Genomic DNA, 23706 nt, shown 5'->3' on the forward strand with positions numbered 1-23706 from the left:
AATATATACTGCAACAATATAAAATTACCTGAAATTTAAACTATAAACTATATGTCACGTTGTGACAAAAAAAAAATTATATATCACGTTAGTTTTTTTTTCTTTTCGGACAACTATCACGTTAGCTAGTCAAAATTTAAAAGTCTACATGAACCGCTCTTATTTTCCTTTTATATTTTTGTTTTCTGCTGATCACTGTGATTATTATATCTGATCACGGATCACCGTCTCCTTCAAAAAAATAAAAATGTCTTAGATCAACAAGATATTGACTAAAATGTTTTATGTAATAACTTATGAAGCCATTCCCACAAATATATGGTCGATGTACATTGCATCTTTATTATAAGCACAATGCTTGAGAATAATTAACAGGTTGGAACGTAGTGCAAGTTCCATGGAACCATGTTTCGAGTCAGATTATTCGTGCAAGTAACTTACTAACTTAGGTCAATCATTTTAAGGACTTTGTTTGTATTTTAGTTATAATCGTTTTGTTCTTCTAACCAAAACGAATTAACTTGATCATTTTATATGATTTTTTAATTACTATAGTTAAGATACCAACTTCAATCAAAAGCACAACACTTATAATTAATCTCACAATGGCAGTGCTTGCAGTTCACCTCTGGCTAATGAAATTCATGAGCTGCATGCTTCTGTTTAAGACTTTTTTTTTGGTTTTTGAATATAACTTCTGTTCAAGACTGAAACAGAACCCTAGAAGAAATCTTCCTTTCCTTTGACTATGTTGCAAATAACATAATTAGTTTTCACTTACTTGTAAAATTTAGGAAACTCTAAATATACACATTTACGGAACTCATCTGGCATGTTACCAACCTTTTTTCTTTAGTTAAATTAACAACCGCAATAATTATAAAATGTAGACTAGTTTATGCTGTCTTTGCTGTTCTTTTCTTTTCTTATATAATCTCTTCCTCCCATAACGAAGGCAGAAAAAACGCGCTGTTTCTAGTTATAACGTTAAATATCCTACTTCTTTTTGACCCCTACACATTATAACCTCTTATTACTTAACCTCAATATTTCAATAACTATCGCTTACACCCCCTTTGGACAGAACACATATAAATAGAGACCGTTGGTCACAAATAGTTCCTCCCCTGAATCTTTCCTCAAAAATCAAGAAAGCAAATCTCTCTTCCTTTGAATCCAGGGGAGAAAGATTTTGCATTTTCGTTGATTTCTCATTATCTTTCTGATATTTTGTTTCTATTTTTTTCTTTCTTTGGTAGTATGGAAACAAAACATGATAAAGATGACCAATTAGAGATAGAGCAAATAAACAAGAGTCCGACCATGAAGACCAAAAAGATATCACGTGGGATGCACGTCTTCTCCGTTGTCATGTTCATGCTACGTCGTCGCCGGAGGAGAAAGGCTTTCAACACCAGGTTCTGGCGGCGTGTGGTTGAGTCCGTACGCAAAGTCCATTCCGAGATTACGATAATGCCTAAGTCTAAGTCTACTAACACAATCCTCCTTCCTCCGGCTCCTCTTCCGGCGACGACGATGGAGATTAGCCAAGACGGTGGGGATGATGCTGATGTTATTAATGATGAATCCGGGGATCGTTTAACGGAGGTTATTGAGGTTTTCACGGCGGCATCTTCATCATCATCATCTGGAATCTCCGGATATGCCTCTGCCATGTCTTTACGTGATTTGGATCATCACTATGATGATGAGGATGAAGATGATGATGATGTTGATTGTTATAGCGATGTTGAAGAAGGAGATGAAATGATAGATGAGAAAGCTGAGGAATTCATCGTGAGATTTTATGAGCAAATGAAAATGCAAAAACAGGTTTATACTGAACGTTGTAAGGCCAAAGGGATAATAATAAACTGATGATCTATCGTTTACGTCGCTATCATGCATGCATGGAGATGTCTCGTTATTTGATTAATTTGTTCGGACGGGGGATCTTCAGGTTTTCTTGGTCGATTCTATTTTTTGGTCTTGTAACTTTTTATTCTTTAATTTGTGAGTGCACTTCAGTTAATTAATGAAAATAGGAAAAACGAAATATATGTATGTGTGTATGTCTTATTCAATATATTTATTTGATTTTGTGTGTTAACTATCTCCATTTACTATTAGTTGGAAATTGGTCATGTACAATAACATCACATTTGACTCATTCATTAACTATACTGTGTTAAATTCTTTTCGAAAATTGACGAAATAGTTTTTTTCCAACCACAAAAATCAACGAACATGGACAAAACAATTAATTTCCTGTATTTATATATAACACACGTTAGTAGTTCTTCGCTTTCATATTGAAAGATGGTAACAATCACAAATTTGATTCCATTTCATGGAATACTCATTGAAACGACGGTGACCAATGAAGTTTGCATTGCGAAGAGCTGGATACTCCACGTACTATCAGAAAACCAAGAAGATCCACCGGTGATCATCTCTCTGAACTCCAAGACAAACCCTCAAGATGGTGCAAAGGCCGCTACCGTTCAGTTATGCATCAAAAACAAATGTCTCATACTCCAACTCCTTCATGTGAACCAAAACACCAACCTCGAAGAATGTTTTGGTGATCTATTTCGCGATGAGAAATTTGTTTTTGTGGGTATAGGTATTGCGGAAACGGCCAAGAAGCTCAACGGTCTAGTCACGCTTGTTAAGAAAGTTGATGTTCGTGACCTGGTAAAGGTTAATTATCCTATTAGTTATGGTGTGAGATCAAGGCTTAGCTTGAAGGCAATGGCTAGTGAGTTGTTGGGTTTTGGTTCGTGGAAACCGAAAAGGCAGATCTGTCCGAGAGATTTGGCTAGGAGAGTTCTTGATGAAGAGGTGATTAAGTTTTTGTCCATTGATGCTTATGTGTCTTATGAACTTGGGTTTAAGATGCTTACACAATAAATGATTTAGAAATATAAATCATATATTCTTGTCGTCCATTCTCTCTATTTAAAGTGCATGAACAATATGAAATGATTATATATAAATATAGCGAAGGAAGGAGATGACAAGAAAACTTTCGACTTGCTTCTCAAGCAACTGCAAGATGAGATCACTCCAAAGTTGCTTGATCAGTTGTTTGATCCTCAGAGACGACTGTCTTAGAGTCGAATCATATATAAGGTTTTCTGCTTAGTAACATTGTTAATGCAACCAAAATCGAACATTTAGCAAAAAACAAAAAAAATTGAAATCCAATGCCGGGCCCTTCTAAGGCTTGTGGCAATGTATATGCAAAAGAGTTTTTCTTCATAAATTTGGGGACTTAATATTTTTTTATGAGCTTATGTCTATATAATTTTTCTTCAAAAATTTGGGAATTTGTTGCAAACGTTTCACTTACCATGGTCCATAGCCAATCCTGCTAAATGGAGTTATTAGGCAACTCCGGATTACAATAGATTTTTAGTAGGTTCTTTCCTACCAAAATTAAATATATTAGGTTAGTTCCTGCGCTACGCCGCGGGTTTTCGATAAATATTATTTTCTTAAAAAAAATATTTTATTAAATTAGTTTTTATTTATGTACTTTTAGATTTTATAAATAGTATATATTCACTCATTTACACGTTAGAAAATTTGTGGTATTCAGATTTTACAAAAAAATAAAAAAATATATGATCAGATACAAAATGAATCTTCTATAACAAATATTTCTACATTTTGAAAAGAAAACAATCCCAAAAATTATAACTAAAATTAAAAATTTATATTGTAAGCAATGAAAAAGATAAAGTATTAGTCAACATATAAGAATAGATGACTATATACTTAGAAACCATGCATATTTAGGAAAATAATGCACCCCTAACTTTGGTTTTACTTTTACTGTGTATGTAGTTTTACAAAAAATTATTATTATTCTTTGCATCTATTAAATGTATAGTGAATAGTTTTCATAACATATACTCCCTCCGTTCCTAAATGATTCATGTTTTAGAAAAATATTTTGTTTCTAAAAGATCCATATTTTACATTTTCAATGTATGTAATAATGGAAAATTGTAAATTTCAAAAACATTAATTGTGTTTACTGAATTTTGATTGGCTAACAATCATAGGAAATAGCTAAACACAGAAAATCATACATTTATTATCAAAATTTTAAGTGTTTTCTTAATAAGTGTGAAAATTCTAAAACATAGATTATTTAGGAACAGAGGGAGTATATTATTTTAGCTAAAAGTATGCTTTTAGGAGTAACAATTTGGTTAACTTAATTATTTAGAGACAAACAATATCCTAATAAAAAAACTTTGAGAGCCAATAGAAAAAATGAAATCGGATATTAATTTCCTAATTCTTCTTGGCTTTTTAGATAAATATATTTTCAAAATTAGATGTATATATTTTTGAGATAAAATCATAATGTTAGTTTATATAGACAGAACTCGTTTTTGAAATAAAATCATAATATATATAAGGTTTATTTATAAATATTAAAATAATTTTTGTTAGTTTATATATACAGAATTCGTTTAGCGTATGTCAACAACGAGAAAATAATTAAACGACTAAGAAAATTATTTTTTATGAAAATTAAAAAAAATATTCCTAGCAATAAAATTTATCATATACTATATATTTTTGTTTTTCAAAACTTTCTAATCTTGTGAGTAATGTGCTTTGTCGCAACCTTTTCTTCTCCTTTATTGTGACATCTATTCTACTCATTTCTACTCAATCTCTTGCACACTTCCATAATAATTTTTTGGCTCGCTTTTACTTGAAACATTTCTTGAGAGATATATATTACAAACATAATCCATGTTCATAAATACTATATAATGGAATCAAAATTTAGTAATGAGAGACTGATAAAATCAATATATGATATCTTATAATTGCCAGATACAAATACAATCTGTTTCACCTCTTGTGAGCTTCTCTTTTGTTGTGAAGGAAAAGACCTCTGATTAAAATTTGGGAGGCAAACACATAAAGTCACAAACCAAATTGATTTTGTTTCATCTTAAGAAATTACCTTGTATAACAACATACTAACTTGATCTATTCTTGAATATAAACCCTCAAAAACGTAAGCACTTTTCGTTTAATTGAGATTAGTTAAAGAAGCTTGAATTCCCAACCCACTGTTCCTTAAAAATCACGAAACCTAATACATGAAATTTCTTTGTAACTCCTAGAAAAACATAATTCTTTAGTTAGTATTTGTTTGCAGTTTTCTCCTTTAATATTCTAGAAGCACTTATCCATGGACCACACAATATTACCATCCAATTATATAAACCCAAATGTTTATCCAAGGAAGCAACTCTAATACTCTATGGATCCTTCTGATTCCATGTATCAACCTATACAAAAACTACTGTTGGTGTGATGATATCATTGTCTCTGACTCTCTGTTTCATCTGTCATATACTTCAGAGCAGTTTAGACAAACAAGCCTCATCGACTTCGAATTCCAAATTTTAAGATTCCATCTAGAATTTAATCAAAAAGAAAGATAACCAGATCAGAGTTGAACTGATAAAAGGTGAGCTGGCTTGTAAGTAGAGGTGTCAAATGGGCGGGCCGTCCAATGGTTGCCCATGTCCATATACAAATGGGCTTAATATGGACAAACCCATTTTTCCCATTAGTTTTCATTGGACAAAATGTGGAAGACCATTAAGAAAATGGTCTTTATTGGTTTTGGGCTTTATGGACGTGGACTGTCCAATGGTCACAAAACCTAAGGTTTATAAAATTTAAGTTTTTCCGCTAAACTCGTAAAATCGATTTTTTCGCTTAAATTTTAATATCAAATTTTCCCGTCAGAACCAGAAAATCGAGTTTTTCTTCAAAACGAAAAATCGAATTTTCCCGCCAAAACCGGAAAATCGAGTTTTTCTGCCAAAACCGCAAAATCGATTTTTCTCGCCAAAACCGAAATTGTTGTACTTATGAACTTATGTATTATTGTACTTATGAATTTTAATTTTATGAACTTGTATATGTAATTGTATGCTTATAAATTAAAATTTTCTTATATGGTCATTATAGACCCCATGGCAAAACCGAAAAATCGAGTTTCTCTGGCAAAATCAGAAAATCGAGTTTTCCGCCAAAACCGCAAAAATGAGTTTTTTCCGCCAAAACTGAAAAATCGAGTTTTTCCGTCAAAACTGCAAAATCGAGTTTTTCCGTCAAAACTGCAAAATCGAGTTTTTCCGCCAAAACTGCAAAATCAATTTTTCCCACCAAAACCGTAATTGTTGTATTTATGAACTTATGTATTGTTGTACTTTTGAATTTATGGATGAATTTTAATTTTATGAACTTTTATATATAATTGTATGCTTATAAATTAAAATTTAAAATTTTCTTATATGGTCATTATGGACCCCATGGCAGCCCATAAAAATATGGGTGTTAGTGGGTATGGTCTTTAATGGACATGGTTCTTAATGGACATGGTCACTTTGCTGTCCACAAACAATGAATGGACAAATGGATATGGGCTAATGGACATGGGCTCGCCCAGTTTACAGCTCTACTTGTAAGATTCCGTAGAAAGAGAATTTTATTAAACTCTTGGTTCAGAAATAAAGACGGGAAGCAGAACCATGAACACCACTATCGAGAACAAAGTGTTTTCTTAACGTAAAACACAACCTGGCTTAGCTTCGAACCTGCTTCAGCCCTGGTCCTACAGAAGCAATTGACTGGATAGAGCCTACTTTTCACCTACTTTCCATTCGATGTACTAATTGTTTGATGAAAAGCTTTTCAGTGTTGTTTATTTCTTGTTATGTTCTTATTTTGCAAGACCTAAAACACTGTATTCATTTTCTATTTAAATAGATAACACGGCCATTAAAAAATAAAGCAGCAAACAAAGATTTAGAAAACATGGTTATGAAGAATTTACTTTATCATATTCACGGCTTCGTTCCAAGTACCTAAAAGCTAAAGCGTTGCCATATAAATCACAAATTAATGTGAAGAAGAGAAGAAGAGTGTCGGTCAATTTTTTTGAGATTAGCTAATGTGAAACAGAGAAGAAGAGTCTCTACGACTTTGAGAATGGAAAGAGATAATTTCTTGAGATCAACTAAGCTGATGTGTGAAATTAAAATGTTTTGATTGGTAGTACAACTTTTTTCATTTATTGACATGTCAACTCCGTAATAATTTAAAAGTCTGATGTGTCATGCTTTGTAGAGAAACTTTTGCTATTATTGTGTTGATTACAAAGATTTGATGAGGAGAAAAACAAAGAAAGTCCTTATGATGTTTTCCTTTTAGGTTACAAATATATAATTTACAAGATCTAGTGATATAGGCTTGAGACTGTGCTGGTTAGTCCCTATTAGAGCATGATTATCCCTAGCACCTGTAATGGAGCTCTTAATTATTTTTTAGTAATAAATGTGTCTTAACTTTACTTAAGAGATCTCCAAATTTTTGCCCTCCAATACAAGTATCTTATTTAGGGATTCTTAAAAAAACATGTTCTATTTTTGTTAGCTACAAACTACACAATTAACATCAACAAAAGTCACTACAATTAATCAAAACCTGAGGAATCATACAAACTAAGCAAAATTTATAACCAGTTTGCAATGAAACTCAACCCATGAACATTTCAACAAGAAAAAACAAAGAACACAGTTCTAATCCATCCTTGTCCTAAAAAACTGGAGATTCTTGTACATAGAATCGATCAGAGCCGAAAAGAGGAGCTGGACGTCAGCCAACCCCATAAACCCTAGAAGATGGAGAAGGAGAGAGTTACCTGCCAAACGCAACGGAGACGGGTTTTGGCATCACCATAGGCTGTAACTTAACCCTCCCACCACGTTTGTTCTGCACACCACAAAACCAAAAACAAAACAGAGTCAGTCCATCAACATCTCAGCGTGGTCTCGTTCCTCCACACCATTTCTTTAAGCTATCCTAGACACTGCTTTACACAACTAGCAACTGAACAATCACACACATGTCTCATCATTTAACAAGCTCCATCCCTTATAATGATCAAATTCTCTCGTCTTGGCATGCATCAGTACTTCAACATCCTGCAAAGATAAACAAAGCTTCACATCACCATTTTATTTTCTTGTAGAGACCGAGCAAAATAGAACTAAAACTGAGATCATAAAAGAACAAAACCTTGCAAAAGAACTAATACATCAAGATGAAACATCAAAGTTCTCTCCTTTATATTCTCACAACGTTTCAAGGTTCAAACAAGTTAAAGCTTTAACATTCAATAAGATCAGCAGAAAAAGTCAGATTCTCATATGCTAAGTAAAATCAAAGATCAATTCAACACAGAAGAGAAACTATGATTCCACATAAACACCATACATATCTCTCTACGTTCCAATCAAACAAGTAAAAGTAACAAAATCAGCATACATGATAAACCAATCATCGCGTTGATGTACCTGGTCGCCAACTATATGAGAATCTGGAAACTATTATCAATCTGAATCAAAAGAATTAGACTTGGAAGCAGAAGCAGAATTAAAAGAGAGGGAGGAGCACGGAGGAGCCAGCGATTCGGTGATTGATGCAGTCGAACAGGATCGATCTCCGGTTGGCGAAGATGGATAGATTTCCGTCGGGAAAAAGATGAAGAAATGGATAAAGAGTTCGTCGAGAGAGAGAAAGGAACGCATAGTGCTGAGAGAGAGACATGTGTCCAATAGAACCACTTCTTCATGAACTTAATTAAGCATCGACTCTTCTTTATTTATGGATTTGTTTTTAAAAAAAATCTAAAAAATATTAAGTACTCCTCTAAGCACTCCTATTAATTAGGGCTGGGCATAAAATCCAAAACTCGAAATCCGAACCGAATCTGAACCGAAACACCTGATCCATACCCGATCCGAAATGTAAAAAATACCTCAATGGATCTTATAGGGTGTTACAAAACATATCTGAACCCGAAGTGTTATTAACCGAACCCGAACGGGTAATCCGAAAACCCGAAAAAATATCCGAAGAAACCGATCCGAATGTCCAAATTAATATATAATATAAATATTTGAAACATAAATATATATTTCAAATATTTAATTTCATATTTATTTGGATATGATATCTAACAATAAGTATTGAAAATTTAAATAAACACCTTAAATACTCCATTATATACAAAGAATGATATATTTCTTATGTTTTACTTTTAAATTTTAGATTTTACTTTGGATATACCCGAACCGATCCGATATAACCCGAATCCAAATGATATATGGTTACTTCAGACATATCCGAACCGATCCGAAACCGAAGTGTTATATCCAAATCCGATCCGTACTTGTAAATTTACTAGAATGAGACCTATGAGGTGTTACAAAATGGAACCGAAATCCGAAAAACCCGATCCGGACCCGAATGAGTACCTGAACGTCCATGCCTATTAATGGTACTCTTAAAAACCTGTTCATTACTGTATCATAAAGTCAAAAAACCGGCTCGTAATAACAAACAATAAATAAATAAACATGGGTTAAAAAATCAAAAACTTGTGGCAATAATATCGTGATCAATACTAAAAACATAATTAAAAGCTAAGAGCATCTGTATTAGTGAACTCCATAGGGAGTTCACACAGTTTTCGAAAAAAAGAATATTAAAATAAACAAAAGCAATGAACCTCCTTCTTAGAAGTTCACTGCACTGAACCCGGATCATCACTGTAGCGCGGGCTCCACGATACGTGGCGGCCCGCGGTTGGTCCGGTTATAAATTTTTTTTTTTTTTTTTTTAAAAAAACAAAAATCAAACAGAAAAAAAATAATAATAAAAAAATGCTTTGTGAATCCCTTCCAAGGGGTTCACTAATGCTGATGCTCTAAGAAACGGTCATAAAAACTCTCAATTAATTATGTTCTAAAGCTGAGGCCCAATTTCGTACTTACAACCAAAGCCGCCTCCTCAACACATGACGTCACGTTGCACAAATAGTATTTATACTTAGCTTCGACTCCAAATCCAAAACCCTTGCTAATTCTCTTCGTCTTACTTCTCTTTCGCTCTAAATTTTGAGAATCAAAATCTCCATTGATCAGCGAGCAAGCATGTCTCTTAAACCTAGCGCGAGGACGGAGGTTCGAAGGAATATGTACAAGGTATCTGTGGATGCCGATGAAGGTCGAAGGAGGAGGGAGGGTGACATGGTGGAGATCCGGAAGAACAAGAGAGAGGAGAACTTGCAGAAGAAGCGACGTGAAGGCCTAACTGCTCCCATTGCGCAGCAGGGGCAGGATTTATACTCCTACGAGAGAGTATGTGCTTCTTCGTCTTCTTTATTTATCTTTCTTCTTTCATGATTTGGCTCTGATTTAGATGATAGTAACGTTAAAGACCGTTTTAATTGTTTGTATTCAATCTAGCTCATATTTACATGTTGTTTATGTATATTGGAATTACTAGGCATTGTGTATATGGAACCCTAATTGAATCTGAATCAATTTGTTATAATTCGTTACTAATATGCATATTAGATCTAATCATTCGTTTTTAATGCAGTTGGAAAAGATAACACAGTTGGCTGCTGGAGCTACTTCAGAGGATAGAAGTTTGCAACTGGAGGCAACTATTGGCATCCGAAAATTACTCTCAGTTGGTTTGTGATTTGAATGATGATGATATATACCAAATCTCTTTCTTATATTATTATTTAGTTTTGCTTATATAAGTGGCTGATTTTGTAGAGCGTAATCCACCCATCAACGAAGTTATTCAATCTGGTGTTGTTCCTCGCCTTGTCCAATTTCTTTCTGTCGACTTCTTCGAACTTCAGGTTAGAAGCATGCGTCTTTTTATATTCACGTGTAGCATTGTAAAAGGTCCGGGGACATTCCAATGAAACATTGACATTGACCCCTAAATTTTTTATGAGTTTTTACATAGATAAAAACCTCTATATATTAGATTTAAAATTTTATAAAATTCTTTAAATAATGTTCGTAGCATCTGAAATAGTAATATCTCAAATCCGGCTATGAGTTTTGTGTTTCCATTTATATGCTAATCTGTGTTTTTTTACTACAATAGTTTGAGGCAGCTTGGGCGCTCACGAATATTGCTTCAGGGACATCAGACAACACCAAGGTCATTATTGATAGTGGCGCTATCCCCGATTTCGTCAGACTTTTCGCTTCAAAAAGCGACGAAGTCCGAGAACAGGTATGTTTATCAAAAGCTTTAGGATTCACTATCGATTATTTTATTTTGCTTGATCAGTGACATTTTAGTTTTATCTATGTCTTAATCTCCTGATTACAGTCTGTCTGGGCAGTGGGAAACGTCGCTGGTGACTCACCAAAATGCCGTGATTTTGTCCTAAGCTGCGAGGCCATGATGCCTCTTTTGGCTCAGTTCAACGAGCACACAAAGCCCTCCATGCTGAGAAACGCTGCATGGACCTTATCAAACTTCTGTAGAGGGAAGCCTGCGCCTGCACTTAAGCAGGTTGTTACCTTTTTCATTTATACCCAATTTTTGGAAAATAGTTTTCAAGTCTCTTCAATAATCTGATAATGTTTTCATTGATCCCAGACAAAACCAGCTTTACCAGTTCTTGAGCGCCTTTTGCATTCAAACGACGACGAAGTTCTCACAGATGCATGCTGGACTCTCTCTTATCTCTCAGACGGTACCAACGATAGAATACAAACTGTTATCAATGCTGGTGTCATCCCTAGCCTCGTTTCACTCCTAGCGTTAGTATCTCTCTCTTTCTAACAGCAAATTTCAATGTTATTGAATTCGCCTAACTTATTGTTTTGTCTACTTAGTCATCATTTGCCATCAGTTCTGATTCCAGCCATCCGTGCAATTGGTAATATTGTAACCGGAGATGATATGATGACTCAGGTGCCAGTATTACCCATTAACTACAACCACCTTGTATATGTATAAATATAATAAAAACGTCTCGTGACACTTAATCATCTATGTAACAGGAGGTTCTTAACCATCAAGCGCTTCCTCATCTCTTGTCCATTTTGACACGTACATACAAGAGGAGCATCAAAAAGGAAGCTTGCTGGGCTATCTCTAACATTACAGCTGGAAACACTAGTCAGATACAAGTGAGTATATACATTTACAAATTCAACAATCAGGTTTCTGACTCTTTCCTTCATGATGTTTTAACAAATATTGCTGTGCAGCAAGTGATTGAAGCCGGCATTATTCAGCCTCTTATTTACATGCTTCATACCGCGGAATTCGAAATTAAAAGAGAAGCTGTTTGGGCAGTCAGTAATTTAACTTCTGGTGGCAATCATGACCAAATCAAGTAAGAAGAGTCGTCTTTTTTTTTTCCTACCGTCTTCTCAGTTCTTTTCAACTGAAGTACTAATTGGTTCTTTGAAGGTTTCTTGTGGACCAAGGATGCATTAAACCGCTCTGTGATCTCCTCACATGTCCCGATCCGTTGACCGTCACAGTGATCTTAGAAGCTCTAGAGAACATTCTCAAAGTAGGTGAAGCCGAGATGAATCAAGGCAACACGGGAGGCTTTAACATTTACGTGCAGATGATTGACGACGCTGAAGGTTTGGAGAAGATTGAGAATCTTCAGAGACACAACAATAATGAAATTTACGAGAAAGCTGTTCAAATCCTCTCTTCCTATTGGACCGATGAAGACGGCAATGAACATGACAACGGTTTCGCATTTGGAAACCAAAGTGGCAATGCTTCTACAGGTGGATTCAACTTTGGTTGAAGGTCTAATCATATATTGCCTTGTTCGTCAAGCAACCTGTTTTTTTCTTTATGTTTAAGCTTGGCAGAAAATTTTGATAGAAGGTTGTTTTTGTAAATTTTAATAGTTCAACATTGATTTTGCTTTTGTTTAGTAATTTGAGGTTTTTTGTGCAAATTCAAAATTATTTATGCTTCAGACAAATCTAGTGACACCGAGCAGCTTCTAAGCTTTTCTAGTCATGCGCCACGTCATTACCAACGATGACAATTCGTCGACACGTGGGTCCTTTCACTTCTCAAAAGCTCTCTCCTTTGTCATCTAAATATATCAGAGAAAGAAACCAAAGTAGAAACTAAACTTACAAAGAATCACTAATACTACTACTTCTAAGCGAGAACACACTGAAAACATTGTGAAGAAGATGATGATGATGCAGTCCCGATTATTAGCGTTTGCTTCAGCGGCGCGTTCCCGCGTCCGACCAGTCGTTCAAAGGAGTTTAGCGTTTGGATCATCAACGTCCGGCCGAACTGCTGACCCGGAGCTTCATTCCGGAAACGATGGGGGTGATCCAGCTGTTTATCCAAGAGACCCTGAAGTACAAATATTATTTTAATCTTTAGCTTCTTTTTTTTTTGAAACACAGCATTCATAAATCAGGACAAGACTACGTCATATTCCCGCATTTAATCTTTAGCTTCTAATTATTGAAAGTTCATCTTAACCAAACTAAAGTGATATAAGTATTTACTTAAATCACTAAATTTAATTTAATTTCCTTACCAAAATTTTTTTTTTTGTGTGGTTTGTATGAAGCTAACAAATGGACTCTTTTAAATATTGTTTTGTGACTGATTATGCTTCAGGGTATGTATGTTTTTTTTTAATGTTTAGCCCTGAAGTACAAATGTTTTTTAAATCTATAGCTTCTAATTATTGAAAGTTCATCTTAACCAAACTAAATTTGTATATTAGTATTTACTTTTTTTTTGTAACTGATATTAGTATTTACTTTTAATCACTAAATTTAATTTAATTTCCTTATCAATTTTTTTTTTTTTTGTTGTTTGTATGAAATGAAGCTAACAAATGGACTCTTTTAAATATTGTTTTGTGATTGATTATGCTTCAGGGTATGGATGATGTAGCGAACCCTAAGACGGCGGCAGAAGAAATCGTCGATGAACAACCACGGTCAAGTTTAGAAGAGCAACCGCTTAACCCGCCAAAATCTCCACGCGCCACCGCACACAAGCTAGAGAGCACTCCAGTGGGTCGTCCTTCCGAGCCTAACTTCCAACAGAAGCGGAGAAGAAGCACCGAGGCCTCTCCACCTTCACTTGATTCTGCGAGCTGCGTCAGCTTAGACGAAGGAGAAGAGGAGGAGCGAAGGCGGAGAGAGAACGAAACAGAGAGCGACAAAGAGTATTACGCACACCACAAAGCGTCTCCGTTGTCCGAGATTGAGTTTGCAGATACTAGGAAGCCAATCACGCAAGCTACGGATGGAACAGCGTATGCGGCGGGGAAAGATGTGATCGGATGGTTGCCGGAGCAGCTTGACACGGCGGAGGAGGCTTTACAAAGAGCTACTATGATATTTAAACGTAACGCAGAGCGCGGGGATCCTGAAACGTTTCCTCATTCTAGAATCTTGAGAGAAATGAGAGGCGAATGGTTCTAAACTAAACAAATAATAATAAATGTTTTGTCTGAATAAAACTTGTCATGTTTCTCTGAATCTTTTCTTACAACAAACATAGAGGTGGTCTTAAACCAAATGATTATTACAAACATGAACTTCTTAAGAAACTGTATTCATATAATCTGATTACAGAATTACTTTAAAAAACTGTTTTTGATAAAATCTGATTACAAACATGAAATGAGGCAGAGAAAGAAGAATTCTCATGCCTTAAGGGAACTGAAACATAGAGGTCTTAAGCAAATGATTACAAACAAGAATTACTTAAGAAACTGTATTCATCAAACCTGATTACAGACTGAATTACTTAAGAAACTGTATTTGATGAAATCTGATTACAAACATGAAATGAGGCAGAGAAAGGAGAATTCTCATGCCTTAAGGGAACTGAAACATAGAGAGGTCTTAAGCAAATGATTACAAACATGAATTACTTAAACTGTATCAATATAATCTGATTACAAACATGAATATGAAGCAGAGAAAGAAGAATTCTCAAGCCTTTAAGGGAACTGAAACTGAGAAAAGTCCTGTCTCCCAGCAGGAGGGTTGATATAAACCCAAAGCATTGAGACTATGATCGACAGCAGACCAGACCACACAAACACAATCGTAGGCACTCTCCCTCTCCTTCCCATCAACCCTTTAGCAAACGGATAGAGATGACACAGCACCCAGAAGCTGAAGAACACTCCACCCACAAGCTTACTCCACTGCGGAAACGGACTGTACAGAGTCCTCGCTACCCCAACTGCAATAGCAATCATGTTCACCATCATGATCGTCAACGGAGGAACCATCAGAAAGCTCCACTTCACAAGGTACAGATCCGCAAACTCGTCGTCTCCGTCTTCAGGCGTAGATGACTTGGAAGTCAAGGTGAACGAGATATCAACTCCAGCTATAACCTTGAGAAGACCTTGAAGAACAGCTGCAGGGTGCGCGCTTGTCCCACCAATCACCCAAAACTGCTCGTTCCTCCACCACTCGTGGAGAGTAACACCTGACCACTTGATCTCAAGGAGTGACAGCATACAGAGAGTGAGTGTTATGGAGAGAAGGAAGATGAGGAACGTTATGTCGAGGGACTGGACTATGAACTGTCCCGAGAAGAGCGAAACCGCCGGGAGGATGCAGTAGACGATGAGGAAGAGAGACGTGAACGGATACATCCCCACGTTGAAGTAAGCTACTCTCTGCAAGAACTTCATCCTTCTTGTGGCGAAAACAGCGTTGTTCCTTGAGAAGAAGATCTCTACTGACCCTGTTGCCCATCTCAGAACCTGGTGAAGCCTATCCGTTAGATTGATGGGAGCTGTTCCTCGAAAAGCGTCTCGTTTCGTCACGCAGTAGATAGATCTCCATCCTCTGTTGTGCATACGATACCCCGTGACCACATCTTCCGTTACAGAGCCGTAGATCCATCCAACTCTTTTCCCCCACTCTGTTTTATCCTCGTAGAAGCAAGATATCACACTGATGGCTTCAGCTACCGTGGCTGCGTCCAGAGGCTCACGTGGGACAGCGAGGGAGCCAGCTGGTCTACTGTTCTTGCCTTTGCCTTGCAGGTCCTGTAAGAGCCTCCCTTGGTACTCAGCAACAGGGATCGAAGCAACGAAAGAGTTTGAGTTGCCGAATCTCTTTGGGAGAAGGAGAGACTCGATGTCTCCATCATCGTTCTCTTCTCCGTTGTTGTATTCTCCATTCATAGCCAACGAAATCTCATCATCTTTCTTCACCGAAGCTTTTGGTTTCCTTAGAGACAGCTTCACCTTCTTTCTTCCAAGCCAGCCATGATGCTCGGTTGCTCTCGGCGGGCTAAATCCATAAAGAGCCGTTCTGCGGAAGATGCAGCCAGTTCCAACGTACATTGGACCTTGAAGTCCATCCAAAGCTCTCATACTAACATCAAAGAAGACAGTGTTGTGGTTTGCGTAACGGTCATTTGGGTCGATACCTTCAAACCTCTGAGGGAACTGAACGTAGCAGATTCTGTCGCCACCACGGTCAAGCATGAAGCACATCCCTTCCCTCAAGGCCATGGAGTTGTAGATGTAGTGATCACAGTCGAGATTGAGGATGAACGGTCCGTTAGACATGATTGCGCTGGTTCTGACTAAAGCATTCATAGCTCCTGCTTTCTTGTTGTGATCATAACCTGGCCGCTTCTCTCGAGATACATAGACTAACATTGGTAGCCTGATGTCAACTTCTGTTGTGTCAATTAAGTTCTCAGAATCTGCTTCAGATCCGTAAACCGGTTCTGCATTAGGAGGAGCCAACATTGCCTGCAACAACCCCAAGCATGAGTATTGGAACACACAAAACTTATAGAAACATGAAACTGTTTAGTTATTAGTTGTGTTACCTGAATGATTCCAGCATGATCTCCACGAGAGTTATCAGTTTCTCCAGAGTACCAAGTCCCTGGCCAGTGAGACCCATCAGACATCCAAGTGGCCTTTGCAACTTTAACAGCCTCTTCAGGATTGCCTCCCATCATCATCTCCATCTGTTTCTTCTTAGCCCTTAGTTCCTCATGCACATTATAAGCATCAGACCTCCTCCTAATCGCCTCAGGCAACGAGTTGATCCGCACTTTAAACTCATCATACTCCCTCTTCACTCTCCTCCTCTCCCTCACGAAATCCAGCCTCACTTTGTTCTTGAGGAAGTTACGCTTCTGGCCAAAGTAAGCCTCAGGGTTCCTCGGCTCTATATTATGCTTCCTGCAAAACGGCACCCACGTGCTAGCGAAGCTAGCCGTCTGAGCCAAGGCCTCGAACGTTAGCAAAGCTCCTCCGTCGTCTGACAAGTAGCAAGCGAGCTTCTCCACAGGGTAGTCAACAGCTAAGATGGAGAGAATGGTGTTGGCTGTGACCAGAGGCGGCTCCTTCTCAGGATCAGCCGTCGAAACAAACACATCGATACCTGGTAGATCAGATCTTCCTTTGGGGTTTCTGAGGTTGGGAGACTCAAAACGCTCTTTAAGAACATCTAAATCGGTTAGTCTGTTGACAGGACAGAGCTTAGGAAGCTGGTCCAAAAGCCAAGAGAAGGCGAACCAAAGCTCACAGACCGTTGAGCTTCCCCACAACCACATGGCCTCTCGGTTCGGATGGCGGATCCTCCACGTCAGGAACAAACCAAGTGCCACCAAACGCAACACAATGAGTAATCTGTTTCAACCAAATCAGACCATATATTAAATCGATTCCCTCAAGCATATAACTAAATTAGAAATATTTTTTTTGTATAATTAGAAACATTTGTTATACCTGTAAGGACTGATAATAGCAGCAGAGACACTGACTTTCCTAGTCAAAGGTCTCTTACTTCTCTCCCCAAACTCAGGTGGCTGTTCATACCCACCCGACCCGATTCCATACCCGTCTTTAGGCCAAACCGCGTTTCCGTAACCATACGTCCCTTTAGTCTCAAACAACCAGCGCGTGTGATCGAAATCCCCCGTCTGGTTCTTAAACGACTTCACAACCGAAAGCCTCTTGTCAAGCTTCGAATCCGCCATCTGAGGAAGAGGTTTCGCCTCGTCCTCATCCTCCTCCTCCTCATCATCATCCTGATCATCATCATCGTTGATGTCTTTGTACGGCTCTTTACACCCAGGACACTTCCCGCCACCGCTCGTGATGCAATCGAAGTAACAATCTCTACAGATTCTAAAACCGCACTCGCACCTCCCGTGAACGACCTTCTCATCGCAGCCTTTCAACCAACAGATCTGACCTGATTTCTTCTCTGGATCAGCTTTCTCCATCGAGCAGTCGATGACGTGGCCACGTGTCACCGATTTAAACCCCCCGGTGAATATCGTTCCCGAGAGGAAGCTCCTGTTCCGCGAGTTTGTTTCTTCTTCTTCGGCGGCGTTGTTGCTCTCCTGCGAAGCGAAGACGGTCTGGTGATCCGGCGTCGGCGGGATGTGGACGGTGTAGCTCACGACGCAGTCGGAGTTGTTCGTCGTCTCGGCGGTTAGATCCTCCACCGACATCGAGCAGTACCTTCCCGCGCCGCTGGATCTCCGGTTCCCGCCGCTGAGGGAGCTGCGGCGAGGTCCTCTTGAGCTTAGAGGAGAGTTCTGGTTGTTGGAGACGGAGGCGCGTGGGACGGGACTCGTCAGGCCGAGGCTCCTGTCGCCGGAGCCTTTACATGGCGTCACGGTGATAGTCACCGGAGAAGAAGAGCCAGCTGGTGGTTTCACCATTGTTATGAGATAGAGAGAGAGAGAGAGAGAAAATCAACGATCTAGATCTAAGGAAGAAGAAGGTGGTGAAGCTAGTTGGAAGCAGAGCATTTTAGTTTCGAAATCTAGAGAGAGGGAGAGGGGATATAAAGGAGAAAGAGAGTTGCTATAAACGGTCGAGAGATCTGAACCGTTGATTTTCTTCGCGTTGCAAACTGTGAGATCGGACGGTGGTTATCTATTCTAAACGGTAAGTTTGAAAGATCCTGTGGGCCCAGGGAGATTTACAAAGCAGAAAGTCAAAATATAAGTGGAATAAAAGAAACAAAAGTGTTTTATTTCTCTTTTTGTAACGGTCAAATAATTTATATTGGAGCCGAATCACATAGTATATGCTTTCTCTTTCTCATCCCATGTGATTTCATAATTTTGAACTCATTGGTTCAGTTTTTGTATGGTATTATGATGCTAATCTAGTAGATAATCATTTCTTGAAATACAATGGTAGTTTTATGAATGATAGATAACTCACACTTCTTGATAATTTTTTTTATTTTAAACTCACACTTGTCTGCTTGTATATCCTAAAATAGTTTAAATTTGGTTCCTTGAGTGCGACGAGAAAACTTCCTTTTTAAAAAAGAAAACTAATTTATCTGATAAACACCAAAAGATTTGAATTCATGCCATATATTGGCTAACGTATTATGTATTTATCTTATAATGTTATAATGAACATGTTTTTTTATCAGTAAACTTCAGAAAGTCACTATAACAAATTTAAAAACTAAAAGAAGTTATTGTTATAACGATGTTAACCATTTTCATAACCGAGACCGTATCTATAGTTAGAAAACTTTAAACCAGCTCTCGTTACATTACGCATACCAGACAACAGAATCACCAAATGGAATAAACTTGGTATAGGGAAGCTCAAATTTTATGGGGAAAAAAAAGAAACGGCAGATGCAAATAATGTAGTGACGGAAAGAATAAACCTGACATCATTACGAGACTATAAACACCAAATGATGCATGTCTAGTTAGTTACCTGTAAGGCTGTAACAGACTCTCATCTTTGATACTCTCACTAGTGGGCTTTTATATATAGGTCCTTCTTAAACTAAGCCCATTTTAAACGTTATCAAACCAGGCCTCGTTTGATAATTACTTGGGGACAAAGCAATTAATATCCTTCCATTTTTATAAGACCGAAGACACTAAAAGACACAAACGCCCCTGATCTACCACGCGGGTTGAAAAGTCCACAAAAGGGTCGGTGTAAGGGTATTTAAATAATTTCCCAGTCCACGAACTCTCTTGTCAATTAAGTCTAGCTCCATTAAAAAAGGGAAAGGTTGGGCAATTTTTTATTTTAATAGTTTTGGCGTTTTCTTTGTCACAACTCACAAAGTCGTCAAAGCTTCTTCTAAAAGCTGACATGTGCAAGTAAACCACACGACGACGAGGTCTACTTTACCTAATCAAAAGTAGTTTTGTCCGAGAGACTATATAAAGAAGCTCGAGGCTTCTTGGGGAGATTCAGAATCGAATAAGATGGACGACGATATGTGGGCTGTTTCCTCTTCTGGCTCTTCCAGAAGCCATCGATCAGCAGCAACCACTGCTAAGTTCCAATCTGGTTATTATCCGAATCCCCTCAAATCCCTAATTTTGATTTCTAGGTCAAGATTCTATTTTTTTTTAGGGTTTAGTGTTAAGAAAGATTAAAAGACTTTAATTTTCTTGTCAATTTCAGGTTCTTATCTAGATTCGGGAGATTTTGAGGAAGATGAAGATGATGTTGAAGTGGAGTACCCGTGCCCGTTTTGCTCCGATGATTATGATTTAGTCGAACTGTGTCACCATATCGACGAAGAACATAGTCTTGAAGCTACCCATGGGGTATGTCTGTCTGATTCACATCCTATCTACAACATTCAAGTAGTGTGTGATGGAACACTTGAATTGAAGCTTTGATTGGTTATAAAGATGAATGCTTACTTGTTGTTTGTGATTTTGGTAGGTATGTCCGGTTTGTAGCAAAAGGGTGAAGATGCATATGGTGGATCATATTACCACACACCATAGAGATGTCTTGAAGATATCCTTTTTTTTTTTCAAGAATGTCTCTTTAAGCATAATTTATTACTAGTATCTATATTGATTTTATTTGAGTTCCCTTGACAGAAAATTTTACAGCGGGCAGAAGGAGACTTACGAGGATGATCCATATTCTTCATCGGATAATTATCTTCAAGATGATCTGTCTCCATCTATGAATCATCATCATACTTCTAAAACCGATCAGTTCTTGTCTTTCCTCAACAATTCTCCATTGCCAAACCAAACCAAGCCTGCGCAGGAGGTTGATTCAAGTGTTGAAGACAAGACTTTGGTTGAGGATTCAGGAAAAGACAGGAAGCTGTCAACGCCTTTGTCGGATAGTGAACAGCTGGAGAAGGCAAAGAAGTGTGAGTTTGTACAGGGACTATTGTCATCAGCCATGTTTGACGATGGATGTGACTTCTTCTGAGAAAATAAAGATGCCCAAGGCTGTAATGGCATAAAAGGCTGGTCATTGGCATTGTTGTAATTTTATTCAGTCTATTTATTGTATATGGATCTTTTATTCACACAAGAGTTGAGTAGTTTCATAATATAGGCGTCATTATCTTTCCAAGAATCTTTCATTGTAGAGCTCTTGTCCACGCTAATCTATTGCCTCGAAGGTATAAGTTAGAACTATATACGCTAGATAAGTAACAAGCATGAGTTAACCACCAAGCCCGTCTAGCTCAGTTGGTAGAGCGCAAGGCTCTTAACCTTGTGGTCGTGGGTTCGAGCCCCACGGTGGGCGTGTCTATTTTTTAGCATCTTCTTGATGGAACTTGAAAAACCAATTCGCTGCAGTTCAACTGTTCCAAAAGCCAAAGAAACTCAAGTTCCTGTGAAGTTGTAAACTTGCGTTAACTAATATAGCTCTCCCAAAGAAAAACCTCACAACTTTGTTAATACAGCGGTCTTTGATAAAATCCCCTTTCTGTTCAATCTGTTTGTCGTCCGCAATCAAGAACTAGTGAAAGACTTTAAAAGTTTTGCATTTTCTAATGAGAAATGCTGCTATTAAGACTCAAAGGAAACGTTCCACATAACCATTTTAAATTTAAGGTTAATAAGCTGCATATTGATGCAAATGTGTGTGAATCAGATTTAAGTGAACAGCGTAAAGCAATTTAAGAAGAAACATTCAGGAAAAAAAAGACAATAGTTTCGAAAAGTAAATAAACTGATAAGCTAAAAATCTGAAACCATAACAATTATGTTTTTCTTGGCAACAAAAGTATTTCAACAAACCAAACTTCATAACACATTCAAAAAAACTTCTTAAAGTCAAGTAAGTGAACTGGTAGCTTGATGGCTATATCCTCTTCACTTCTTAGACTTCTTCTTCGGTACCCTACACAAGCAAAGAGGACCCATAAAGGAATTAAATATACGTTTTTAAAAGAAACAAAGCTCAATTTTATATACAAGTTGAGTCCACACTTACTCTGCGGTTTGAGCAGTAGTTGTAGCAGCAGCAGCAGCAGCTGGTGGTGCAGTTACAGGCGCAACATCTCCTCCAGGACCCTACACCAAAAACATAACAGACCCAGAGGTATAAGAACACTGTAAACAAATTCAAAGAAACGTCTTTACTATGGCGGCATGAAGTTAAGTTAATTACCTTAGCAAGACGCTCTTCTCTCCTAGCATGTTTCCTCTCTCGGCTAGCCTTGTTCTTAGCCCTCTTAGCCTCAAACTGATCAGACAAAGTTTTCTCTCTTGCCTTCTCGGCCTTGGACTTGTGGATGCTCTCCATCAAGACACGCTTGTTCTTGAACACGTTACCCTTGACACGCATGTACATGTCATGGTACATGTGCTTGTCAATCTTCTTCGACTCTCTGTACTTCTTCAGGAGACGCCTGAGAACACGCATCCTACGCATCCAAAGTACCTTTGTCGGCAACCTAGCTTCACGGGTACCCTTCCTCTTACCTGGTCAAGGGCAAAAACTCTAGAATATTAAGACACAAGTCAAATAGAGTTTTTAGGGGATTGAAGAGTACACATACCGTATCCAGAGTGACGACCCTTCATCTTGGCGATCTTCATACGGCGAGCCCTGGAGCGTGAGTGGATCTTGGTTGGCTTCCTGATGATGAAACCATCCTTCACCAGCTTCCTGATGTTTTGTCCTAATCATTTTACAAATACTAAGCTTTAGTTAATCAGATTTAAACATTAGCAGACTTATTAATAAAATAAATTTCAATACTCAAAATAATAAAACATAACTCTTTATAGATTAGTGATACATAAACCATTTCCACTATCTCAAGGCACAGCTCTAAAAAGCTTATAATTAAATAATAAAACCAAACAGCTGTAATAACAACGAGCTTTAGATTTGTAGATCATTACAAGAGAGACAGTGATTCAACATAGTCAGTGAATTACAACACTACAGAACCTAAGTAACTTATGTTTCTACTAAGACTATCATCGCATCGCAGACAAAACACATGACAAAATGTAACATAAGAGAAAAGCAAAACATACGAGAGTTGGCCATGGAGATGTCGGAGGATTCATTCGGATCGAGCCAAACCTTGCCCTTCCCGCACTTCATCACCGACGCGGCGAGCCGCTTCTGGATCTTCAGAGACACCATTTTTGCTGCGCTCCCTTACCTGGAAGATTAGTGTGGCGGAGAACGGATGAAAGAGTTTGTGTGTATTATATATCATTTCTCTAGGGTTTCTTCTCCTCTTCAGAGACAATCCTTTGGGCTTTTGTTAATAATACAGGCTTTTCTGAAAAGCCCATTATGAGCCTTATAACAATACACGCTACGTACTTGCATTGACATCTTACACGCCTCTTAGCCAGAGTTTTTAATTCATGATTTAACATTTTTTTTTTATATTTTTCGGTTAAGAAACGATTATTCTTAAATTTTTTAGTTAAATTTTTTTTAAAAAATTAAAAACCGTCTATTTGTTAAAACTAAGAATCTCAGTTAAAACTGAAGTTAATCATGGTATTTTGTTTGAAATATTC

General features: G+C 37.6%; 7 protein-coding genes, 1 long non-coding RNA gene and 1 other non-coding gene across 12 annotated transcripts; 6 read left to right on the forward strand and 3 right to left on the reverse strand.

Annotated features, from left to right (window-relative positions):
• The first annotated feature begins 1009 nt into the window (after positions 1 to 1009).
• Positions 1010 to 2110, forward strand: LOC103844570 (nonsense-mediated mRNA decay protein 2). Its single transcript, XM_009121371.3, has one exon. It carries the CDS (start codon positions 1261 to 1263, stop codon positions 1876 to 1878), a length of 618 nt encoding a protein of 205 aa, XP_009119619.1. The 5' UTR covers positions 1010 to 1260; the 3' UTR covers positions 1879 to 2110.
• A 209-nt stretch (positions 2111 to 2319) lies between these two features.
• Positions 2320 to 2913, forward strand: LOC108870121. The gene has a single exon (XM_018655352.1). It carries the CDS (start codon positions 2320 to 2322, stop codon positions 2911 to 2913), a length of 594 nt encoding a protein of 197 aa, XP_018510868.1.
• A 3409-nt stretch (positions 2914 to 6322) lies between these two features.
• Positions 6323 to 8665, reverse strand: LOC103844571. 2 transcript variants are annotated; one of them, XR_004452661.1, is made up of 4 exons: positions 8409 to 8665; positions 7958 to 8036; positions 7754 to 7824; positions 6323 to 7351 (listed from the first exon to the last, which is right to left on the reverse strand). It is a non-coding gene; the product is annotated as an uncharacterized LOC103844571 (long non-coding RNA). The 2 variants fall into 2 exon arrangements; XR_628333.3 differs by lacking the exon at positions 6323 to 7351 and having other exon boundaries at positions 7427 to 7824; positions 8409 to 8663.
• A 305-nt stretch (positions 8666 to 8970) lies between these two features.
• On the forward strand, positions 8971 to 12780 carry LOC103844572 (importin subunit alpha-6). Of its 3 annotated transcripts, none has more exons than XM_009121372.3 (10): positions 8971 to 10256; positions 10501 to 10597; positions 10686 to 10774; positions 11029 to 11160; positions 11260 to 11445; positions 11533 to 11696; positions 11772 to 11850; positions 11940 to 12068; positions 12150 to 12277; positions 12355 to 12780. In XM_009121372.3, the coding sequence occupies exons 1-10, from the start codon at positions 10050 to 10052 to the stop codon at positions 12707 to 12709; spliced, it is 1566 nt and encodes a 521-aa protein (XP_009119620.1). In that variant the 5' UTR covers positions 8971 to 10049; the 3' UTR covers positions 12710 to 12780. The 3 variants fall into 3 exon arrangements, with proteins under 3 accessions (XP_009119620.1, XP_033138313.1, XP_033138312.1); XM_033282422.1 differs by having other exon boundaries at positions 8971 to 10222; positions 10476 to 10597; XM_033282421.1 differs by having other exon boundaries at positions 11940 to 12277.
• Positions 12781 to 13058: 278 nt separating this feature from the next.
• Positions 13059 to 14432, forward strand: LOC103844573. Its single transcript, XM_009121373.3, has 2 exons — positions 13059 to 13289; positions 13824 to 14432. Exons 1-2 carry the CDS (start codon positions 13113 to 13115, stop codon positions 14373 to 14375), a joined length of 729 nt encoding a protein of 242 aa, XP_009119621.1. The 5' UTR covers positions 13059 to 13112; the 3' UTR covers positions 14376 to 14432.
• Positions 14433 to 14699: 267 nt separating this feature from the next.
• Positions 14700 to 18728, reverse strand: LOC103844566 (cellulose synthase-like protein D5). Its single transcript, XM_009121367.3, has 3 exons — positions 17675 to 18728; positions 16765 to 17575; positions 14700 to 16684 (listed from the first exon to the last, which is right to left on the reverse strand). The coding sequence occupies exons 1-3, from the start codon at positions 18616 to 18618 to the stop codon at positions 14900 to 14902; spliced, it is 3540 nt and encodes a 1179-aa protein (XP_009119615.1). The 5' UTR covers positions 18619 to 18728; the 3' UTR covers positions 14700 to 14899.
• Positions 18729 to 19943: 1215 nt separating this feature from the next.
• LOC103844565 (protein DEHYDRATION-INDUCED 19 homolog 2) lies at positions 19944 to 21283 on the forward strand. The gene is made up of 4 exons (XM_009121366.3): positions 19944 to 20239; positions 20357 to 20502; positions 20624 to 20701; positions 20798 to 21283. Exons 1-4 carry the CDS (start codon positions 20155 to 20157, stop codon positions 21131 to 21133), a joined length of 645 nt encoding a protein of 214 aa, XP_009119614.1. The 5' UTR covers positions 19944 to 20154; the 3' UTR covers positions 21134 to 21283.
• Positions 21284 to 21384: 101 nt separating this feature from the next.
• Positions 21385 to 21457, forward strand: TRNAK-CUU. The gene has a single exon. It is a non-coding gene; the product is annotated as a tRNA-Lys (tRNA).
• Positions 21458 to 21810: 353 nt separating this feature from the next.
• LOC103844564 (60S ribosomal protein L19-1) lies at positions 21811 to 23429 on the reverse strand. Its single transcript, XM_009121365.3, has 5 exons — positions 23206 to 23429; positions 22719 to 22841; positions 22328 to 22641; positions 22151 to 22230; positions 21811 to 22057 (listed from the first exon to the last, which is right to left on the reverse strand). The coding sequence occupies exons 1-5, from the start codon at positions 23315 to 23317 to the stop codon at positions 22030 to 22032; spliced, it is 657 nt and encodes a 218-aa protein (XP_009119613.2). The 5' UTR covers positions 23318 to 23429; the 3' UTR covers positions 21811 to 22029.
• Positions 23430 to 23706: the final 277 nt, after the last annotated feature.

The sequence above is a fragment of the Brassica rapa genome, chromosome A10, assembly GCF_000309985.2.
Source record: "Brassica rapa cultivar Chiifu-401-42 chromosome A10, CAAS_Brap_v3.01, whole genome shotgun sequence".
Taxonomy (NCBI): Eukaryota; Viridiplantae; Streptophyta; class Magnoliopsida; order Brassicales; family Brassicaceae; genus Brassica; species Brassica rapa.